This window comes from Python bivittatus, unplaced genomic scaffold (assembly GCF_059951505.1).
Source record: "Python bivittatus isolate LINGU-HERP-01145 unplaced genomic scaffold, Pbiv_v1 ctg000330_np1212, whole genome shotgun sequence".
NCBI classification, from domain to species: Eukaryota; Metazoa; Chordata; class Lepidosauria; order Squamata; family Pythonidae; genus Python; species Python bivittatus.
In genome coordinates this window covers 36,111,556-36,135,466 of record NW_028277058.1, presented here as the reverse complement: position 1 = coordinate 36,135,466, position 23,911 = coordinate 36,111,556, and the positions used below count along the sequence as shown (strand labels likewise).

The window sequence follows — 23,911 nt, the reverse complement described above, 5'->3', positions numbered from 1 at the left end:
AATCTTCTCACATGTAACCTGAATCTGCATAACCAACCTGTCTTTCCCTCCATTTCCCCCCAGTTTGATCCCAATTTAAATCCTACATCAGTCTAGTGACTTTATGCATCTGATGAAGGGAGCTGCAACTCACAAAAGCACATGCCTTTTAATAAAATTTGTTAGTTGAAAAAGGTGCTACCAGACTTATTTTTTGCCACATGGTGTAACACAGCTCTCCTCCTAGGACATCTACTTGGTGAGAAGGCATTTCTTTTTTAACTATATTACATCTATTTGGGATACATCAACTGTTGTAAAGGACACAAGTTTTCAAAAGAGACCAAAGCAATAGGAAGGAGGATTTGCACTGTTAAACATATTGACACCTGCTCTGAAATCCAAAAGTGAACTGGTGATACAGTAGAGAGAATCTGGAGGGATAAATCAAACCAATACTATAGTTAGTATAGCCAAGTCAACCAAGAAGAAGAAACCAAAAAAAAAAAAATTGCAGTTCCTTTAAAAAGGCATGAAATAACTGTAATAGGGAATTTTAATGAGCCTGATATATGCTGGAAGATCAACTCTGCTAAACATGGTTTTACTAGGAAGTTCCTGACTTGTTTGGTGATAAACGTCTGCTTCAGAGAAAATAGGAAGGCACCAAAAGATCACCTATACTTGACTTAATATTACTTAAATGGAAGTAACAAGAATATCACGAAAAGGGGCCATGTAATGCTGAAACTCTTGATTTTAGAAAAGTAAAACTGAGTGTAAGCAAATATGTATCTTAGATTCCAGAAACTGGATTTTAATGAACCCATAGCAGTGATAACTGAGATGCCATGGCAGAAGAAGCTAATGGGAAAAGAAGCCCAAGACAGATGGGAGTTCCTTAAAAGGAGACATTAAAAGCACAATGGCAAACCATTTCAATGAGGAAGAATGATGGGAGGCAAAAGAAGCAGCTAACGTATCTGAACAAAAAGATCTGTAAACAGAAAAGGACACACTGATTTAAGAATTGGAAGTAGAACTAGAAATGTCAATGCTGTGTTTCAAGTGACAGTTTAAATGCTATCTGATAAAGAACACATGGGTCAATAAAAGGCTAGTGCATTTTGCTTGGGAAAGATTGGTGTTAAAAAGTTAGGATGAAGCTGACTGTCACAGAGCAGAAAACACAGCTATAGTTAATTACAACCTTTCTGGAAAAGCAGCCTGCTTGGAGAAAAAGCACTTCTATTTTGACAGAACAACTGAGATTTGCCACTTCATTGAAATATACATGCCTGTTGCTTTATGCTTTACTTTCAAATATATAAGTAATTATTGTAAAAACGCAGTAAACCTCCAATGTGCCCTTCTCCAAATGAAGCATAGTCCTGGGTAGGATTGCCCTAGAACTTCTCATCACTCACAGAAGTGAGGTATTTGCAACATTGGGAGATTAATATCTTGCTTTACCATCAGAGGCCAGGGAGCTATTTCATGGGTTGCTGTGAGAATTATCATAACTTAAGATATATGCAAATCTTCCTGCCTGTTCTCCTCAGATGGAATGGAGTATATTACTTCTTTTAAACTTGTATTGCTTCTCCATTCACATTTCAGAGAGGTCTACATTTCAAAATATCTAATTATTTGTTTCTTTAGGTAACATTCTATGTGCTGCTGGCAGTAGACCCGCCTTTGCTTGAACTGTTTAAACAGAGACTAGCATTCCATCTGGCAGGAATACTGTAGTGGTGGATTATTGCATGGCAGGGACTTGACTTAAATAACCTCCAAGGTCCCTTCCAACCCTTGCATTCTGTGATTCTATGACAGAGGATGGACACAAGTACAAAGACAGCCAGGAATTGGAGAGATGGTCTCAGAAATGCTAATGCTCACAGTAATATGAGATTGGTGATGAATGCTAAGAACATTCTGATACGTTCAAACTAAAAGGAAGAAAAATCAATCAGTATACTAGCTGCTCAGTGAAGATGACAAAATGCTAAAAGATAGCCAAAATAAGAGGTAAGCCCTTCCAATTTTGGTTGAGTCTTTTTCATCTTTAGGGCATGTGTTCTACCAGGTAATCATGAAAACAGCACAAAGGGGCAAGACTGAAACTTGTGATTTGTAGAGACATCATCAAGGAAAGTCTACAGTATTTGCTTTGAATAAAGGTCCTTCCATGCACAAGGGTGGCACTGATTCAGTCTTAGGGATGTCTTTTGAATTACAATGTGGGACTTCCAATGGTCTTTTGAACATTAAGTCTAATTTCAGATATGAATTTGGTCAGCTACATGTCCAGAGGAAATATACCAAAGACAAATTTGTTACATTCCTGCTATAACTCTGGGGTGGGCGAGAACTGGGTGGGTCATCATTGGGAACTCCTGCCTTGTCCTGCAGGAGTTCAAACTGCTTTGGAAAGGATTAGGGAGTAGAAGATATGGTGATATGGAAATGTCTTTAGATTTAAAAAACATACGCCTGAATTAAGGCAGAGGGAAGTATATCTGATATTTCAAAGCACCTGGAAATAAATTAGAAAAGCAATTTCCGTTCCATTATTTACGCATCATGATAGAAAAAAAAAAAAAAAAGGCCAGCCTAAAACGGTTATTTAATAATTCCTTAATGAAATGTTTTGCATATAGATAAGTAATTGAATAGACCTTTAGAAGGATAAAAAATATGCAATCTTGCCTAAACTCCCATTATGTCATTTCCTAATTTTCTCATTGCAGTTTCTATTGTGATTTGAATTTTAGACAGAGAGAGACAGAGAGAGAGAGACAGAGGTGTACTATGAATATACTTGAGGACACACTTTATCAAGAAAAAAAATCTTACTCTTGGAACAGATATTTTAGCTGCTATAGCATACCTTTTTTTGGTATAATTTTATTAAAGATGTTTAAGAAGGAAGATAAAAACCAATACAAACTAATATAAAGTAAGAAAAAGAAAAGAGAAAGAAATCAAAGAAGCTAAAAGCGCAAGAAAGGAAAAAAAGTAAAAGAAAAGTAGAAAAGAAAAAAGATACAAAGAAGTAGCTTCCAATCTTCTTTACAGCAGTTATAAGTACAATTATAAGTTTACCTCTTACTCTGGTTACAACATAATTCTTTCCACAATCTATTCTGTCTAATCATCAAAACTATAAATCGTAAGTTATTTTTTTTCTGTTCCACACAAAGTCTATAAGGGGTTTCAAGTCAGCAATAAACATAGATATTGTCTTTTCTCTGATCAAAGATGTCAATTTGTCCATCCCAGCAAGTTCCATCATCTTCAGCAACCATTCCTACATTGTGGGTAATGCTGAATCTTTCCATCTTTGTGCATACAATAATCTCACTGCAGTTATCATGTACAAAAACAAAAATCCATGACTTTTTTCCAACTGTATGTCCACCAATCCCAAAAGAAAAACATCTGGTTTCAATTGTATATTAGTCTTTACAATCCTCTGAATCAGTGTATGTATTTGAATCCAGAGTTTTCTAGCTTTTTTACTTGTCCACCAAACATGATAAAATGTCCATTCTTGTTGTTTGTATTTCCAACATAAATTTGAAGTACTTTTATACATTCTTGACAATTTCCTTGGTGACATACTGTATACCAATGGTACATCATTTTATAAAAATTCTCTTTAAGATTATAACATAATATAAATTTCAATCCTTTCAACCACATATTTCCCATTGCTCCATCTGTATACTATAACCAAAAATTTTAGTTCATTTTATCATATAGTCTTTCACTTGTTATTCTTCTGTTTCAAATTTCAATAAAAGTTTATACATTTTAGCAATTACATGTTCATCATTTGTACATAATTCTATTTCAGACTCAGTCTTACAATGTTCAAAACCATAAATTCTTTTACTTTAAATCTTTCTAATAATTGTAAATAAGAGAACCATTGACAACTACTGTATATCCCTCTGCCACCAGTTCTTCTCTTTTTATTTTGCATTCCCCTTGACAAAATTCTAGCATTTCATGATTAGCCATTTGTGTTTGCCTATTCTTCTCATGCTGAGAGCCACGAAGGTGTTTTTGGGCCCAACCTGGGTTTATATCTATTCCATATTCTTAGTATGACACGTCTAACATAATGATTTTAAAAATCCACATTAACTTTGACTTTGTCGTACCCAATATTCCAATACCAATATTCATGCCACCCAAATCTCAGGTTGTGTCCTTCTAACTCCAAAAGCCTTCTATTTCTCAGCAACACCCCTCTTCCATCCAAACCAAACATCTGCTATAGCATACCTAAGCAGACATTTATGAAGGACATGGTTGAAATTATATGGGCATAAAGACATATGAGCTCATTTCATTAAAATGCTGATGAAAGTTTCAATTTTTCTCCCTCCTGTTTACATGCAGTTACAGTACCTTGGAGCATTCATCCTTTTCTACCTGGGTGCTAAGTGTATCCATATTAAAGTAATAATGATCAGTATAACTGAGAGGTTAATGACATTCATTTTTGTTTACTGCAGATCTGGTTGCAATTATTCATTCCTTTGCAATCTACATATTAGACTAAATGCTTTATGCAAAATAATCCCTAAGCTAGGCCTCAGAATCTGAAGGAGGGGTTGGGAGAGACAAAGAAAGGAAGCCTGAAAGAAATCAGATGGACTCTCATCTATTCTCCTACCCATGTTTGGATTGATCACATCACTGATTCTGGCCCCACCACAAATAGCATATAGCCAAGAGTCTTCCCCTGAACAAATCTCAGGACTCTTTGACATAAAAAGGCCACAAACCTTTAGAAGAGTCTTCCACAACCTGGTGTCAGTCAGATGTGTCCAACTACCACAATCTCTGGCCAGCAATTTCTCCATGAGTAATTTACAGCATCTTCTGGAGTCACCCAAACATTGTTACACCAAATGATCAGTAATGCAGATAGGCTTTATATTACATCAACAATGGCTGCTGCAGAAATGACCTTAGAGAAACATCTGCAGCAGCTATTTGACACTCAGAGAAGTCTTCCATCTGAAGGTTTGCCAACTCCCAAATAGTTTTTGGCAGTCTGTGTAAGACTTTTTTTAATTTGAGCACTCAAGTGAAGAACAATGAAACTTTTCTACAGTGCATTCAAATAGTTTGTCACATCTCACCTACAATAAAGTAAGCCTGCGTACTGGATCACCAAGAAAGACACAAATAGCTCACATGCTGGCAGCTATTGTGTTAAACCCCTATTTATAGAACAAAAAATGAATGCACCATTTCAAGCATTATGACACAGTACATTATCTGAGTAAATGTTGACATTAATGACAATTAAAATGATGCTTAATTAGTCAACAACAGTGACTAGAAACCATGAGGCACTTCACATAAGTGATAAATATGATTAACTATGAAAACTGAAGGAGGAGGAAATGAGAAAATATTGCTCAGGATTGAAATCTATATAATATTAATGGAAAACACAATTTAAATAGCTTGTCTCAGCACTGGTACTATTGTCAAGTTTTGCTGATGCTAATTTTTACAACTATAAAGATGAATTGTTTTTTAGCATTCCACTGGTGTGTTATTGTTTGTTGTTGTTAACATTTTACACAACAACACAGCATGTATGGCATCTCCACGTTTTCTCATACAGAGTGCCCTTTGAAAAGAAGAGCTAGATTGTGGTAAATGCTACTAATGTTGATGCAAAGAGAAGCTTCACAGGAACAGAGCAGTGCTGGAGAATCCCGTTCCATTTTCATGCCTTTTCCCAAAGCAGAGACACCATTTACAAGAAATTGTTTAGGAGTAGTTCTGAGACAGACCACTGATCTGTCTAGCCCAGGATTAAGACTGGTATGCTGGTCTTTGGCTGTAATAAAACGTTTGTATTAACACTGACTGGTAGCAGCTTCTCATGGTTTCAGTCAGGATTTTTTTTCTCTCCATGGCAATACCAGGGATTAATCTGGAGAGAAGAGGAGGGGAATATCTGCATTCTCCAGTTGCCTTTTTTCTTCCTAGCTGTTTCTAATTAGCTTATGCCCCAATAAAGTTACTTAGTCTTGTAGGTGCTATCAAAATCTGTATCTATTCTGTTTCTAGTATTAATTTATTTTAATCACATTTTCTTTTGCAACATGGAATACTGAAGGGCTGGAGTCTCCTTAAAAGTGTAGAAAAGCATTCTCTAAGTTTAAAGAATGGGATCTGAAATTACATCTTCACAGAGGATTCATATTCTTCCAAGGTTAAACAGTTCTTACAAAAAGGTTGGACTGAGGAAGTGTACTGAAGTGGTAATTCTAAACGTGCAAGAAGTGTTGCAGTATTGATGTTCCAATTGATGGCTGAAGAAAAAATAGAATAATTATGTTGTTTGTTAATACTAATTATTAAATTTAAATGATCCAGCTACACACTCTTCAGAACCCACACAACTGTACATTGCCAATGGTTCATGTAATAATTGTAGTTCCCTTTTAGTTCCCTTTTTAGATATCAATCCCCTTCCCCTCCCCCATAACCCAAAATTTACCTAAAGGATATTTGGTACAGTATTCTGGTAACCCTTCTCAAAGTAAATAATTTCTTCCCTTCTGCACATCAAAACTATTTTCATTTAGATTAATCCCTGATATCTCGTCCTTTGATATCTAAAGTGACAACACATGTCACAGATGCTACCGCTCTGTTCCTGTGAAGTTATCTCTGGACAATCATTTGTGTACCTTTTTTAAATGATCTGGGAATGTATCTTTTTCAAATGATAATCTAATTAAGCAGATGGAAAAGTGAAATGGTATAATTTTTCTTCTATCAACAAAGACTAATAAATTACTATCCTTTAGACTTCAGTTAAGTAACACAATATTCCACTGTTTATCTTATATACAGGGGACAGTGTCTACCAACAACAGTTCTTAAAATTTTACTCCTAACTGCATAGTTCCAGTCTCTCAAAAACAGATGGGGAGATAGATTCTTTTCACAGAATGTGAGACTGCAACTGTTATCCTAGGACCAGGTTATGAATCTCATTTTCTTGTTTTCTGTTCAGGAAATTTATTTATTTATTTATTTGATTTATATAGCTGCCCATCTCACCTATGTGGCTATAAGCGGCTCACAATAAGATAAATAAAATACATAAAATCACAATATAAAAACATAAAAATAGAACACACAGCAGCCAGGCATCATCCAACCAATTATCCACACAGCCAGGAGATGGACTCTGTCACATGCCCAGGGCTCCAAGCCTGGGCACAAAACCAAGTTTTCAAGGCCTTACTGAAGGCCAACAGGGATATGGCCAATCTAATCGGGGTGGGGGGGATAATGTTCCAAAGGGCAGGTGCCACAGCAGAAAAGGTTCTCCTTCTGGGTCCCACCAACTGATGGTATCTGTAGCATGCCCCTCCTGCTGGATTGGGTGGGACTGATAGAGACAATTAGGGAGAGACAGTGCTGTAAGTAACCCGGTCCCAAGCTATGAAGGACTTTAAAGGTAATTATGGGCACTTTGAGTTGCACCTGGAAGCACACTGGAAGCCAATACAGCTTGTGAGCAGTGGTGTCACATACACTGAGTAACTGGCACCAGTAACTGCCCGCACTGCCGCATTCTGCACCAGTTGAAGCTTCCGAATACTCTTCAAGGGCAGCCCCATATAAAATGCATTGCAACAGTCCAGCCTGGAGGTCACAAGAGCATGACTGACTGCAAGAAGAGTCTCCCGATCCAGGAATGGGTGCAACTGATACACAACCCGAAGTTGCGCAAAGGCCCTCCTAGGACCCCCCAGATTGCACACTGGGTCTGTCTGGGGCAATATCACCCTATCCAGAACCAAAGATGGAAGGTCTCTGGAACCAGGAGGCCCAAATGCCCAGAGCCACTCAGGCTTGCTTGGGTTAAGCTGAAGCCTGTTGCAACCCATCCAGGCCCCCACAGCCTCCAAGCACTGAGATAGAACATCCACTCAGGCAGCCTGGGGTGGAGATATAAAACTGAGTATCATCACCACACATAAGTACCTCACCCCAAACCACTGGATGATCTCACCCAGCAGTGAGCCCTGCACCATCCTTAACATGTAGGTGTTAAAAAGGAAGGGAGAGAATACTGAGCCCTGTACCACCCTACAGAAAAGGGGCTGCCAGCTAGATCTCTCCCCCCATCAACACTGACTAGAACTGATCCTGGAAGAAGGAGGAGAACCAGCACAACACTGTGCCACCTGCCCCCAACTCCTGGAGCTGGCCAAGAAGGATACTATGATTGATGGCATCAAAAGCTGCTGAGAGGTCAAGAAGAGCAAGAGTGGGTGCACCACTGCCATCCCACTCCAGCCAGAGGTCATCCAAGAGTGTGATCAATGCCATCTCAGTCCCATACCCAGGCCTGAACCCTGACTGAAAGGGGTCCAGATAATCTGCTTGTTCCAGAGTCCTCTGAAGCTGCAGTGCAACCACCTTCTCTGTAAGCTTCCCTAAAAAGGGAAGGTTGGAAACTGGTTGAAAATTGTCCAGAATGAGGGATCTAGTGATAGCCCCTTGAGAAGGGGGCAAACCACCACCTCCTTAAGGGATGGTAGTACCACACCCTCCCTTAAAGAGGAATTAACCACTGCCAGAACCTAACCACACTTCCCTTTAATTGTGACTACAATTAAATGGATGAAAGTGGGAACGGTTCTCAGACCCGGTAGTTTTCCAATTGATCAGTACAAAAACTGTATTGAATTCTTACATCCCATTCTATTGGAGTACTGTATATGTCAGCATTGTTTCAAACAGAATCCTGTCTCCTAATTTTAAGGAGGTTAGTATTACAGTCTTTCTTATGTAAGGTAGGGGTCTTAATATCTGTTCATATTGTGGGTTTATTTCCTTGAAAAATGAGGATGCTAAGATTGTAACAGCTACCTTGGCTTGTAGCTTGTTGTTTCAACTGTTGTGCACCCAGCTCAGGCTAGATTTACATGGATTTTTAAGCAGTTTGGTCTAATGGTCAAGACAACAGGCTAGAAATCAGGAGATTGTGAGTTCTAGTCCCACCTTAGGCATGAAAGCCGGCTGGGTGACTTTGGGCCAGTCACTCTCTCTCAGCCCAACTCACCTCACAGAGTTGTTGTCGTGGGGAAAATAGGAGGAAGAAGGAGTATTAGGTATGTTCATCTACTTAAACTCTGTCTATGTAGGTAATCTTTCTTCTTTATTTTAATTAGTTTGACATAATAGAAACATTTTTTTTTAAAGGTATTGAATCTGGGGTGCATGCACTGTGCATGACTTACCACTGAACAACAGTGCCTTATGTAGGCAATGGTAAGTTATTATTAGATGACTTGTTCAGAATAATTGTTTGAACAATCGCACAAAGGTCCAGCATTTGGTTTTGAACAATGATTACAAGATATCTCTGAACACCCATAAGCAAGGCATAACAGTAATCACAGATCAGAATTTTTATTTCTAGGATCCGCTACTTGGAGGTTGAGAAACCATCTACTGCTCATGTAACTGCTGCTAGCAAATTTAGCCTTCATGAAATTATATCCACCCATTCTTTACAGTGACAAAACACTGTACTGGCATGAAATTTGCTGTTTCCATTCCTGATCCTCTCTCCACTTCCCATCCGTTATCTGCCCTTGGATGATAATGGATGGGAATAAAGAGGGAAATACTATTTTAATACTAAGACAGGTAAGGAAAACTTCAGTCTATCTTTCTCATGGGCGTGGGAGAAGATAAACATGTTGCCAGAATGTTCACAGTTACCAATTGTTTTGGAGAGATCTGGTTTTAAGAGCAATTACTTCAAGCAGATACATACCAATTTCTCAGTGCAAGAGTTACAGAAATTGCAAGGATTCTTTGTCATATTGAAGAACACCATAATACTATTATTACCTCTGATGACTTCTTTGCAATGATATTCTGTGCAGTTGTTTCTTGGGCTATTTCTGCTTTGCCTGTCTGCTGGCTTTGCTCTGCTGCAGGTAATGCCTTAGGCAGCAAATCTGTCAAAGAAATATATTGTAAATATATTGTAGATATATTGTAAATATATTGTAATATATATGCACACACACACACACACACATATAGTGAGTGTGTGTGTGTGTCAGAAAAAAGGAAAAACTTCCCCAAAGTTAGTTAACCCTCCCCTCACCCCACCCCCAATGTCTTTAAAAGACTGGTGCTACAGTATCACCAGCCGTGGCTAGGCTAATTCACATACCCAGACAAAATTCAAATTTCCACAGAAACCTGCTGAACTTTACTACTAGCTCTGCTTATGATCTCTTTTTTCCCCAAGTGGGGGAAATTAACATAAAGAACAAACAGTGTGAAAATGATTTGGAAGGAACCAGAAAATTAGGCCCACTATCATCCCTCTCTGTCACTAAATTTCCATTTTTATAATTTTTATTGAAAGTTTTAACAACAATAAGAACTAATGCAAACTAAAACTGAACAAAAAAGAAGAGGAAAGGAGAAAAGAAAAAGCTAAAAGTGCAGAAAGAAAAAAGTAGAAGAAAAATAAAAAGAACAGAATAGAAATTTATTGTGGGTGCACAATAAAAACACAAAAAAAGATACAAAGAAAGATATAAAGAGGTGATTTCCAATCTTCTTCACAGAAGTTATAAGTACAATTATATTTTAATTTCTCTCTCTAAAGTTATAGCATGACTCTTCTTTCTACAATCTACTGTCTAATCTTCAAAAACATAAATCATAAGGGTTTTTTTTTTATTTTTTATGCAAAAAGTCCATAAGGGGTTTCCAGTCACCAATAAATATAGATATTGCCTTTTCTCTAATCAAACTAGTCAATTTAGCTATTTCAGCAAGTTCTGTCATCTTCACCAACCATTCCACCGTTGTAAGTATTGCCAAATCTTTCCATCTTTGTGCATACAGTAATCTCGCTGCAGTTATCATATATAAAACAATGTTCCACGGCTCTTTTCTAACTGCTTGTCCAGGAGTCCCAGGAGGATAAGTTCTGATTTCAACTGAATGTTAATCTCTAAAATCCTCTGAATCACGCTATGTAGTGGAGCCCAAAACTTTCTAGCTCTTTTACACGTCCACCAAACATGATAAAATTACCCTTCTTGTTGTTCACATTTCCAACATGAATTTGAAGTATCTTTATACATTCTGGATAATTTTTCTGGTGTCATATACCAACTGTACATCATTTTATAAAAGGTTATAACAATGTAAATTTCAATCTTCTGTCACTAAATTTTCCAATCACTATTTAAACAGAGTGCTATTACTGCAGCATGGTATGTAAATGTTTTACATCAAAGTTGCTAAAAAGGACTTTAGAGAACTTTTGAAAGATAATAGATTATTTGTACTGCTACAATCCTGAGGCACACTTTTTTTAAAATCAAGAGACAGATGGAAATGCGTAGCAATAAATAGACTGAAGCTACAGTCTCCTTTCAATGTTAACTGCTACTTCCAAACTCTCATAATAACAGCTTTCCTATATGCATTATTTTCTTATGTTAATCAACTATTATTAAAAATAATATATTTTCTTGTCTACTGCTGCAAGGTCCAAAACAATTACAGCTTAATTCATATTTCCTTTGGGGATAAGTACAGTCAAGTCCTTCGTGCCTTGCTTTGCTCATTCCTTATAAATAGGTATATCTTAGAAGGACATACAGAGCTTCAAAACCAGGTCCTGAGATCTGCTTATTAAATCTTCTAGAGTAAAAGAGTTTTCTTCAGGGTGTCTGATGAGCTAGCTTAATATGTACATTCATTAATGACAAGCTGCAAACAGCACTGACTTGCAGAAAAGTGCTATAAAGACAAACTATTTTTTCTTTCACAAATAAAATAAAATAACATTCCTCATGTCCTTTTGATGTACAACAAAAAGAAGTGCATACAGGACCTTTGGCTTGCTTTACAATTTTGCTTCATGCTTACGTTCACTTCTTGTGCATAATTTAGTTATCGAATTAAACTGTTCCACTAAGTCATACAATAACTAAGCTGGCTAGGTTTTTATAACACTCTAAGGCACAAAAAATCCTAGCCAAGATTAAAAATAACCAAGGGTAGATCTTGAACTGACCTGGTTGTGTTTTGCAACCCAGTCCAGAGATAGGCAATTCACCAAATCAATTTTGGATTCAATTCCTATTGGTCCCAACTCACAAGGCCAAGAAAGCATTGTGGGGAATTGTAGTTCAAAATGCCTGGAGGATGCCTATCCTGGCCCACCTAATTAGTTTTTATTCTGTCTCATGAAAGCCAAGGATTAGAATGGGCATAAATTACTACTTAAACTACATGTTTATGTTCTAGTACTCCTTAATTAAATATTTTGGTGTATTTTCTTGACTAATCCATTTCCTAACTTACCAGCAATTTATGCAAACCCGCATATTTCTGATTAGAAAAATCAGTATCTCATATACTCATGCCAATTGATCTCAGCCTTGACGAAAGAATATCTGTAATTCAAATTTAAGTGTTCCCCTCCTACACCTGGCCAGCTCCTTCATTTGTTCAGGTTTCATTCACCTCAGCAATTTTCCAGACTGTATGTTGGTTATAATTTCCCTGAAGACTTACCCATTTTTACAGAAGATCAATACACAGTAAAACACTGAAAAGATAGACGCCAAAGCTTTAATACTGCTCTAAGGAAGAGCAGATACACTTGAAAAGGGGTTCAGGTTTAATGTTCTTCCATTAGATACCCATTATTAAATGGTTTTTGTCATTTTGTGCATCACAAAGGAGAATAAGAATGCAAGGAGAGCCTTGCTGGATGAGACCAAAGGTCCATCTTTTTTTAACATCCTGCTTTCTAAGCCAAACAGATGACTTTTCATCTAACGTGAAAACTAAGGATACTTTTACATGCTTGTTTGGATGACTTAGCTAAGAGACCCCTGGTAATGCTGGAACTGAAGCTCCTGAAACTTTCAAATGCAAAAACAAGGATTGCAATGTAAACATTTACTGCTTACGTTGGACATTTTCTGAAGGAGGAAGCTCTGAAATGGGATCTGAGCCAAGCATAGTTGGTACATAAGCTTTGTCAGAAGGCTTCTGGGAGAAAAGCATTGCATATGAAGTGCGCCGTCTAGTTCGGCGTGCAATTTCACGTTCATTGTGCAACAGTTGTTCATCTTTTAATAAAGCAAGGACTTGCTTAGCCTTCTCCCTCACATGGAAACCTGTTGAAAAGGAAATATTGATAAATTTGTAAAGTTTACTACAGTAATAGATTCTATGTTACTCACTATATTTGTCACAGGACTTTATGGATTTGGAAAATGCTTAAATGCCAATAATGTAAAGGTCTTTATACCTAGTACAGTTACCTTGTTTTTCAGATCATAATCACATCATAGAACCGCCTCTAATAAAAATTGTAAATGTAATTCAAATATTTTTTCTAACAAGTATTTGTTAAAATAGCCTAAGAATTGTATGTGTCCTTAGCTAAAGTAGTGTTATGAGAAACTGCCACTTTCAGAAATAGGGGATGTCATGCAAATACAGCTTGAAATGTTATTCCCTGATATTGTAAGAAATATGCTGATGGTACTTTTACATTCCAACATAAAACTGTAAATAATGAATAAGCAAGACTTGGAGTCTATGGAAGAAGAATTAGATTCCAGAACTTGTAGTCATCCTCTTCCTCCCAAAAATACTTCCTCTTCTTCCTCCACACAGCTGTCACCAGTTCAATATACTGTATTTTCTCCTCCTCACTTGTTCAAGGTGGATTTTATTGAATTAGTTTAGTTGTGAGACTCCACATGGCTTCCTTGTTGCAGCTGGCCATCTTTTCCTTTAGAACGACTTACTGGAGTGGTGGTGGATGGAGTTATCCCCATTTACACCACATGGCTTATATTTATTTCTCTGCTCTGCACGGCTCTTTCACAATCTCAGTGGAGAGGCCTCTTGATCTGCCAAAGGATGCTAACTCCATCACCCAGCTTGCAGCTCATCCCATTACCCAGCTGGCAACTTTCTCAGATACCAGCTGAGCAAGTTGCTCTATAGAGGAAAAAGACCAACCACTCCAAGAAAGTCATGTAGAGCCTTGTGACCTGGCTGAGATCCACCATGACTGAATGAGGAGAAGAACAAGAAAATACAGATACTTTGTCCAGCCAACCTAATCTTAAGCAATATACTTTAAGCATGCAGAAAAGTCCATCTGGCATTTGCCATTTTAAGCAGGCATAAAATAAGGAAAAACAAGGCCAAACCATGCTTATGTATATTGAGCTTATAAATCACAAACATGCAAAGCCATGGATAATGAGACTATGGATGAGGGCCATCTGTATACAACTGATATCTGCAACATATAACAGGTATGTTGCATCTATTATATGGCATCCTAAACATTGCAAATTGCACATGCATCAGTTAGTGGATATTCTCTCTACCATTGTTTGTAACCCAACCTACAGCAGAGTATCATAGACTTACATAATTTACAATTTGGTGATAAGAAGGGAACTTTTTTATTGAAATAGTTATTAACTAAGGATCCTGACATGATTATTTATGAATCAGTTTTAACCGTTGGAAGCTAAAGACCTACTGCATCTTGCAAGACAATGGAATAATTTATTTAAAAGGCACTCTATCATTTATGTCAACAGGAGATAAAACAGTAATACAGTACACAGCTTCACTATTATATATAAACAAAGACGTTGCTGTTCTTTTGTTTCACTGTGTGGTTTCTTGTCCTGCAAACCACATAAATAAAAATAACTGGCATATCTAAATCATTAAAACTAAAATACTAAAAGCTAAGATCAAGAATGCCATGTGAGGGATTTGTTTACATATATCATATAGGGATCTGATTGATTATGCTGTTAATGGTTTTCCTATCATTAATATAGTCTTATATGAGTTTATATAACTTTCTTTTAATTTCACACTCTGCCTAATTAGTCCATCTAGCTTGTTGCCTGCCAAAAACAAACCTATAAATCCATTCAATACACACATATGCAGTTTGTAAGGTGATAATGACACCAGCAAAAAACTAAACCAGCCCTCACTATCTGCAACCTCTTGAGTGATATATGGGGTTCGGGGATGCAGGCGCTCATAGATCAAGCTGGTAGTAGAGGAGAAAGATATAGTATTGCACAGGGAGACAGATCAGCTGGAAGAGGGAAAAGAATGGGGAGGGATCACAGCAAGACAGCTATACTTTTGTACAAATTTAAAAAGTCTAATCACCATTGGTTTCACCCTCTTACTGACTTTTTCCATGGGTTAAACAGCCCCTTATAGGAAAAAAAGGGCACAATGGCTCTGTTTTACCTGGAAATGCTGAGGAATGAAGCTGACTTTTTCTATATCCAAAGTATATGCAGTACTACTGAACTATGGCCTCTCCTCATGTCTAATCATAAGAGTTTGCTTCAGAAATTTTTAATCCATGAGTAAATAGATAATTAGAACCATCCCTACACTTAGCCCCCACTATTAAGGCTACCAGATCTAGGCTGCCAAAATCTGGATAACCACTTTCTTGTTGTTATTCAGTTGTTCAGTTGCTTTCAACTCTTCATGATGACCTGATAGACAATTGACCAGGACTGTTTGTAATTCCTTTTTTAAATTTTTGTAAACTCATGCTTGTGTCATCAGTGATAACATCTAGCCATCATGTCTTCTGCTGGCTCCCTTTGCTATAGCAGTCCATTTTTTCGAGCATCAGAGACTTTTCCAAAGAACTCTTGCTTTTGCATTGTGTATCTAAAATATTTCAGCTTTAACTTCATTATTAGGGCTTTCAGTGAGCTGTCTGGTCTTACTAGTACCAAATGATTTGATCTTCCTGCTATCCTGCTGTACTCCCAACAATTTTCTCCAGCACTATAATTCAAAGACATCAGTTTTTCTTCATTTAGCCTTTCTGACTGTCTGGGCAAGATCATTGTTTTAACAGTACATACCTTTGTTGGCACTATAATTTATCTACACTTCCATATTTTGTCTAGATTTATCATAGTCTTTCTCCCCAAGCAGAAATCCCTTTGTTTCATGTTACAGTCACCATCTTTGTGGATTTTTAAGCCCAGAAAGATAAAGTATGTTACTACTTCCACTATTTCTTTACCAGTTGGTGCTGAGCCAGCACCAGCAGTTGACATAATCCTAGGGGTTTTTTTTTTAACTATTAAGCATCAGACTGACTTTTGCACTCTCATCTTTTACCTTCAAGGATTACCACTAGGTGATAGCAAAAAGATAGAGAAAACACTTGTCCTTTTGCTGCCATCTAGTGGGTTTCTGGATTGTTGCAGCTCACATCTGGTATCCTTACCCAGTACTACCCACAAACACATTTAATTTGAACGGATATATTCAAGTATTTTTAATCTTACCTTGATCTTTTCCAGCTTCATCTAGATGATGAAAATCTTTTAATACCTGAATGTTAAAGAAACCCTCTTGACAATGTTGTATGACTTTCTTTGAACCATTCTTGAGGAGATAGTCCAAGAGTGTAAGAGATTTGTACACATGCCTCCAGTTTTTTCCATGGTCATTCATCCTATGCCAGATCATGTTCATAATCTCAGAAAGGGAAATTGTGTTGTATGTCAGGTCACTTATCTCTAACATTAGAGAACTAGAGGGGCCCCAAGGATCATTAGAAGTTGCTTCTCTGACTTTGATCTCAGCTTCAGAATAATTTTTCACAAAGTTTTTTACATGCCTCCTGAGTGCCATGAATGTGGCAAATTGCTGTTTGCTTTATTAAACAGATGGGAAATGTTGAAGGATTTTTTCTATGATTGCTTTCTCTCTTTCCATTTTCCACTGCAGTAACCACTAGAATTCTGTAGGTAAAATGGCAGAAAATTGATATGTTACCAATCAGAACGATACCATACAAAATTTTCAAAGAGGTTCAATATGTAATACTTGCCTTCTTTCCCAATAATTAATCAGAAGCCCAATACAAAAGCTATGATTTCTTTTGCTCAGAAATTCCTGGTATGAATCAAGATCACACACTAGTTCATTTCCTGATCCTACAGGTCAAAGGATATGGGAATATGCTGAAAGGGTGCGGGATACTTCTTCCTCTCTTGCCCACAAGTCCCTTCTATGTCCAAATCAGGCAAAATATAGATTAGCATTAACTAGTAGCAGTTATAGGAGGAACAAATTTATGGCATATTCTCAATGGTTTGGCAGATCAGACATTATGTCTCTTTGGGTATACACACACACACACATACACAAAAGAGTATCTAAAATTCTGCTACCTGTTAGGTGAATTATTCATCTGTGGCTCCCTGGTTAAAAAACAGTGTCTGATGCCCCAGTAAATAATTACAATTTGCAAAACGCAGTTAGGGAAAAAAAAATTAGAATACAAATCAAGGAGCATTACTTATTCTGATCTGGCAGAGCAAGTGAGAAATGTCGAAGCTGTTTGTGCATCTGTAGAAGACCAAGTATTAAACATTCTGAGGGGCTCTAAAATAAAGAAGGAAAAGGAAGAAGGAAAAGTAGGGTTCATTTGCCTGATGGCCTCTGCAGGACTATGAAAATATTTAATCTACATTGATTAACTTAATAGTTGGAATTCACAGCTGGTGCCAACATCCAGGAGTGCATTTTAGTGCTACAGTGCTTTAAGTGTTTTAGTGCTTCAAGGACAGTGCAGCCTCTAAACAGCTTAAATCATTGTGAATTATCTGGTCACATCTTTATGAAATTTTCACCACTTCTTCCTTCCTTCTCTTCATTAATTAGCATCAAGGTGTGTAAGCCTCTGTAGAGTTCCTGAATCTCTATAGAATATTGCTATAATCATTTATCAAATTGATTTCAAGCTCTGATATGCACCCAGCCTTGGCCAGAGACACAATTTATAATCAGATTTTATACGCCCAAATGCCAAATATTACAATTCATAATAAATGTGTTCATTTTCTACCTCATATACCGTAATATTGTTGCCCTGACAGTTAAAATTGCTGATTAAGAATGGTTTAAGTTCAGAATCAAGAGGAATTTGAAGCAAAAAGTCAAAATGTTCCTTTTTATATTTTCATTCTTTTTATCAAAAAATGTACAAAATATAGCTCTAAAATGTACAAAATCAACAAATATTTTGCCAAAGGTAAATTCCCAGCACTATGAAGCAGGAGAGCCTATTGATGGGCACTAACCATTTTACCATTTGCCAATTCTCCCTTTTATCTGTACTTCACATACAGACTTTTTCTTTGTATTGCTCATGCAGAGAAAAAAAATGAGTTGATAATGTGTTTCAACGAATCTGTTAAATCTTCTGCCAAAGATTTAAACTATTTGCTTTAATAAGCATCACTTTCTCAGTGCAGAGAGATCTTCACTGTGACACTGGTTATACTGTATAGCAGCAAATACTGATTTGGGGGTTTTTCTACAAATTACATATAACTATTGTTGTATCATCAGATATAAACAGAAATTTGATCCTCTTGCATTTTGTATATGTGTTTGTTTTTGGTCAATCCCAACCTGGTTTGGTTTTCAACAGACTGCTTTGATTTCCTTTTATGGAACTGATACCCAAATCTGCTATATAAGTCAGTATATAGCATAATATTGTAATGCTGGATTTCAGCAGCAACACTCCATATAGCTATAAAATTCAATCAATACAATATAATAAAATCAATTAAAAATAAAAGATTAGCACATATAATAGTTATAATCTGTAACAGCTGCAGGGTCCCATAAAACATACTTGCCAGAACTTTACAGTCTTAATGGTCCACCTAAAAAACAAAACTGAGAAGATGTGCCCAACTTGCTCAGGAGGTAAACTAGAAATTATTTCAGTTTTAGGTATTCTCAGAGGCACTCTACCTCTGAAATCTATATACATTTTATGTATTAATAGTTTCACTAATACAAAACTGTTGTATAGTACTATTAGTATTTATCCATGATATAAGATGAATTAGTATTTCTTACATCACACAAGGAAAATATAAGGCTACACCCCCAATATAATTTCAAATACAGTTCCATAAAGGGAGACTACAACTTCTCTCCAAACTAATCACACTCCTATAGAAAATTTTCTACTCTATTAATCTTATTCTGCTCTACCTGAGGAAACAACTCAACTGTGACAGTTAAGGCATTTACACCTGCTTTTTAAACTGCCATCAATCATTTGCAGAACCTATCTACCACACCAATCAGAATGTTCCTTCTATAGCCCCACCCCTTTCCTTGTTTCAAAGAGGTTTCCATCTAGATAATGGTTGTTCTCAGGCCCATCACTTATCTAAGACATCTCCACTGGTTGCCAACTGTAGCTTTTTTTTTAAACCCCACACAGTCACTGTTTTCTAAGAACTGTTTATTTCCCTCATACAAAATCAGGCCCCTTGTATCTGTGACCTAGTCTGTGCAATTTGTTAATCATGATTCATCTTTATTTCATATACTGAAACTCATTTATGATTTCTGGAATGCAAATCTAAATGAAATTTGTGGTTCACTTTGTAGAAGAATCCATACAATTTATTTGTATAATGTAACTCCTACTAATAAAAGTGTAACTGCGGTGCTGCTTCCAGATGGGAGACAAATTTGGCAAAGAACATAGATAGAGATTTGGGTTTAATAATTTTGGAGATTAAACCTGCCCTGTTTGGCTACATAACAGTAATAATTAGTCAATCTTGTGCTGGATACGATTTCCTTTCTAAAAGTAGAATTTATTTGTGTGGTGGCTGGGGACACCTGCTTTCCTTTTGCAGCACAGTATGGCACAGGCAAACTTGGGCTATTGGGTTAAATCAGTAAATTATGTTTTAATTAATCATGTATTTGTGTGCTGTTGAGATCTTCCATGGAGTTCACAGTTTTATTTGTCTGCTCATTCAGGTTTCTGTGCCACCAAAATTAGAAGACTTTAAGTGGCTTACAGTCTCCTCATATAAGCAATAAAGTAAAAATCATTGAACCACAAGCAACAGCAAACACCCACAACATCTTGCTTCCACTAAAGCAGAAAATGCACCAGCACTTTGGGAATAATTAAACATTTCATCTCTTCCCCAAACATCTTTTGGAAGAGACAAGTCTTTAATGGTTTTCAAAAACTTAACAATGAAGGGGCAATCCTTGTCTCTGAGGGGAAGTTATTCCATCACCAAAAAGGCATGAGAATGGGGTTCCTGAAATGACATTCTCTCAGTGGAAGGATGCTTTGCATATCTTCTTTTTCTGTTTTCACCAAATGGGCAGATTCCACTTTGAGCAGGACATCTCTGAGATGCCCAGGCCATAAGCTATATAGGGCTTTAAGAGTAATAACCAACATCTTGACTTACACCCAGAAAGTAGTCAGCATCAAATGCAGCTCCTGCAGTAGAACTGTCACATGGGCAAATCTCAAAGCATCCATAACTCTCATGTTAAGCGAGTTGCAGTCATCCAGACAAGAGTTAGCAAGGCTGTGAGTGATGATCAGCAATGCCTCCTGTTCAAGAAATAATGATAGCTGGCCCACCAGATGAAAAAGGTCTCTCGGCCATGACTTTTGCCTGCTGTTTTAGCACAAACTGTGAGTCCAAGGCAACTTCCAAATTGCAAACCACCTCTGTCTGGGGAGCACCACCTGATCCAGAGCTAAACATGAACTATCTCTGAATCAGTCAGTTTCCAAATTCATAACCATTCTGACTGGTTGGAATTAAGCTTAAACCTATTTTCCCCCTTCCAGATTCTAGTATCTTCCAGATATAAAGACAGGACCCCAGTTGCATCCCTTATTCAGCCCAGGGTGATGATATATAACTGGGTATCATTAGCATATTGATGTCTAGGAAACTGCAATATCAACCCTGTGGTGAGTTAGAGCAACTTGGGCAGAGATAAACCTATGCAGCATGGAAGCTGGTACATCACCCACAACTTGTCTCTTGAGCCCAACCTCTCCTCATCTCTTCACACTTGCATCTCTGTAACATTTTCTAATGTTACACATTCCTAATACCTCATATAAATTATTTAAATACATATTGAAATAAATGCATTTTCAACAATGGCCTGACAAAAAGAACCTTCCTTTATTTTCTCCTCCAATACATGTTAAACTCTCTCCCCACTCAGCACTATCTGGAGCAACTTACATTGAACTGCCCAAGAGCTCAACCTCTTCTCCCCTAGACAAACCAGCTGGAGCTGCCCACACAGGAAGGAATTGAACCACTGCAAAGCAGCGCTCCCAACCTTCACAGAAGGTCCAAAAGGATAACACAGGCATTTGCCAAATTCATGACTCCACCACATGTACTCTTTCTCACTGTCCTGGACTGGGTCCAGACCGCTGCCTATCCCTAAAATCTTAGTTTTTCTGAAGTGCTGAATCTGTATTTTTCTAGCTCTATAACAATTTATCTAAAAGAACAAAAGTGGACTCTTTTTTCAAGGTATGGGGCTTATGGGCAATTTATTTTTCTATTAGCTCTGTCTTCCTTTACCATATTTCCTAGCCCATGAGCACACTTAAGCTCTTGTTCAATGTCTGCTACAACTTAATTATGTTAGTGAAGGAATATAGGCAACTTTACTAGGGAACTGGATATTAATCATTGCGATAACTTTCTGGTTAGTTTCACAATCCATATAAAAAACTTGATTTCCCACTTTGCAAGAGCAGCATTTATCCATGGAATCAATCTTAAATCTTCTAGAGAGTTTCATTACCCATGAAAATAACTTTCCAACTTGATTTTCGCTGCTTACATAACTCTTGCCTCACCCTACCTCTCAGATCAAATGAGCTGTTCTTCTCTCTCATCTTCTGCTCCATTTGCACATGTGTAAGAGCTCTGTGCTACAAACTACAAGCAGGGCTATAGTTATTGTGAAAAAGAAAGCCACAGTCCTATCCTTCCAGCTAACAGAGAGTTTGAAATAGAAACAGGAGGAATGGTGTGTCATGGGACACTGACTTTCTCCTAAAATAACTGGGCCTGTGTTTTGGTTTCGTTTTGCAAACTGCAGACAATGTACCTCAAAACACATACTGGGGAGAAGCTAATAACAATGTATTATATTTTAATTTTGTTACTTGGGGCAGGTGACAAGTACTGTAGGAGCTGTCATATTTTGTACAGGTGGGACATTAAATCCCATTTTTGGAACTTCTTATTGGTTAGCTGGAGAGACCAGCTGTCTGTTCCCTGCCTGTTCTCAGAGTTTTGAGGCCAGCACAAGTGAAGATGACTGAAATTGGTTTATGAATTGTCAGGTGGAAATGGAGTGGAACTGTGCTGAAAGGAATGCTGACATCATGAGATCACAGAGCATGTTTGAACTGGCACAGAGTCCTTGTGCAAAAGTGGCTACTTACATGAATGCAATTAACATCTCTAGTCTTAATCAGATAAATAGCAGCTGTGAGAAGAGTGAAAAGAAGGATTAGGATTACTGAAAGGGTTAACCTCTTCCCCATTTGCCCATTGCCCATTCCCCCATTCCTTCCCCATTCAGTTGTTATTAGTTCCAGGAAGACCCATTGCCAATCAGCAACAGAAAAATACAAATACATACATAGCATTAAAGGAGTAATACAATCTCAAAATTGATAAGCATCGATAAAGCTTATAAATTATTTGATAAAGAAAATTCCAAAAAAATTAACCATGTTGCTTGGAAGTTTTCTTCCTTGCCTCTCTGTTGAGAAAACACTGATTCAAATGTGGACAAAATCTACTTATCAACAATCCATTCATACAAATCAGGCATAGATTTCTCCTCACACCATTATATAATAATTCTTTTAGCCATTCCCTATGGCAGAAAAATCTACCATTCTTGATCTCGTGATATATTGGGAGAGTCTCAATTCTGTTCCCCATTGCAGCTGCTATTATATGTTCTAAACACTAGAACTAGAATTGCATTTACATACTTTATTTTATTTCTGAATGATACAGGAAATAGCTATCTTTGGTCTCCAAAGGCCCAATCAGACATCATAAAGTAGATGCATGAACAATTTCCTAACACTGGTGATTGTCAGTGGAGAGTATCATTGTTCATATGGATCATCTTCTCCAACCTATCAACAGTATCCTGTTTTCTCAAGATAAGGGACAAATAACAGTCTAGGTTAGTTGCCCTCAAGTCCTGCTTATGCACTTCCTGGAAATATAACACTGGTCAAGATGCTAGATTACATAGATGCTTGATTATTTTCATGACCAGTTTCTTCCTTTTAAAATCACTAACAGAAGCTGTAAGCAGGAATTGGAGAGCAAATTTATCATTTACCAAACTTAACATTTTCTCTTTCAGTATATATTAACTACAAATCCTTTACCACTGTTTTTCCAAGAACAAACAAAAGAACCATGCTGGATCAGAGCAAAGTTCTATCTAGTTCAGCAATCCTTTCTCACACTGGTCAACCTGATGTCTGTGAATGTAACCATCTTCTCCTGCTTATGTTTTTTTTTCAGCAATTGATATTCAGTTAGTAACTATTTGCAATAAAGTAAAAGGGACTGTGCTTTATTGCAAATAGTTAATAACTGAATATCAATTGCTTTAAAAAAGCATTTTAATTTAATAATTATAAATATTTAACTTCCACCAGTTAAAACAAGATTCCAAATTAAACATATTTGGATAGAATTGGAAATATATACTGTATACACACACACACACACATACACAGTCTGCTTTTAAAATTCCCCCATACACGTTTTGTGATTCTGGATGATTTAAATGCCCAAACTGGCCCTAATAATGAAGTACTATTAACCAAGTTCTGTTACTTAGTTCTGCCAAAACTTGAGCGAGTCGTTTGTATGACAGTTTAAAGATCAGAACATCAACTATATGG

The 23,911-nt window shown here is 37.1% G+C and overlaps 1 protein-coding gene across 3 annotated transcripts in view; it reads right to left on the bottom strand.

Moving 5' to 3' along the window:
- Positions 1-23,911, bottom strand: part of ENTHD1 (ENTH domain containing 1) — a 71,718-nt gene that overhangs the window by 25,875 nt on the left and 21,932 nt on the right. For all 3 annotated transcript variants that reach the window (XM_007420015.4, XM_025174976.2, XM_025174943.2), the window contains exons 3-5: positions 16,419-16,877; positions 13,008-13,217; positions 9,904-10,013 (exon numbers count right to left, since the gene is read on the bottom strand). In XM_007420015.4, the coding sequence (XP_007420077.3) occupies positions 9,904-10,013; positions 13,008-13,217; positions 16,419-16,767 (669 nt within the window). In that variant the 5' untranslated portion in view covers positions 16,768-16,877. The remainder of the gene's footprint in view (positions 1-9,903; positions 10,014-13,007; positions 13,218-16,418; positions 16,878-23,911) is intronic.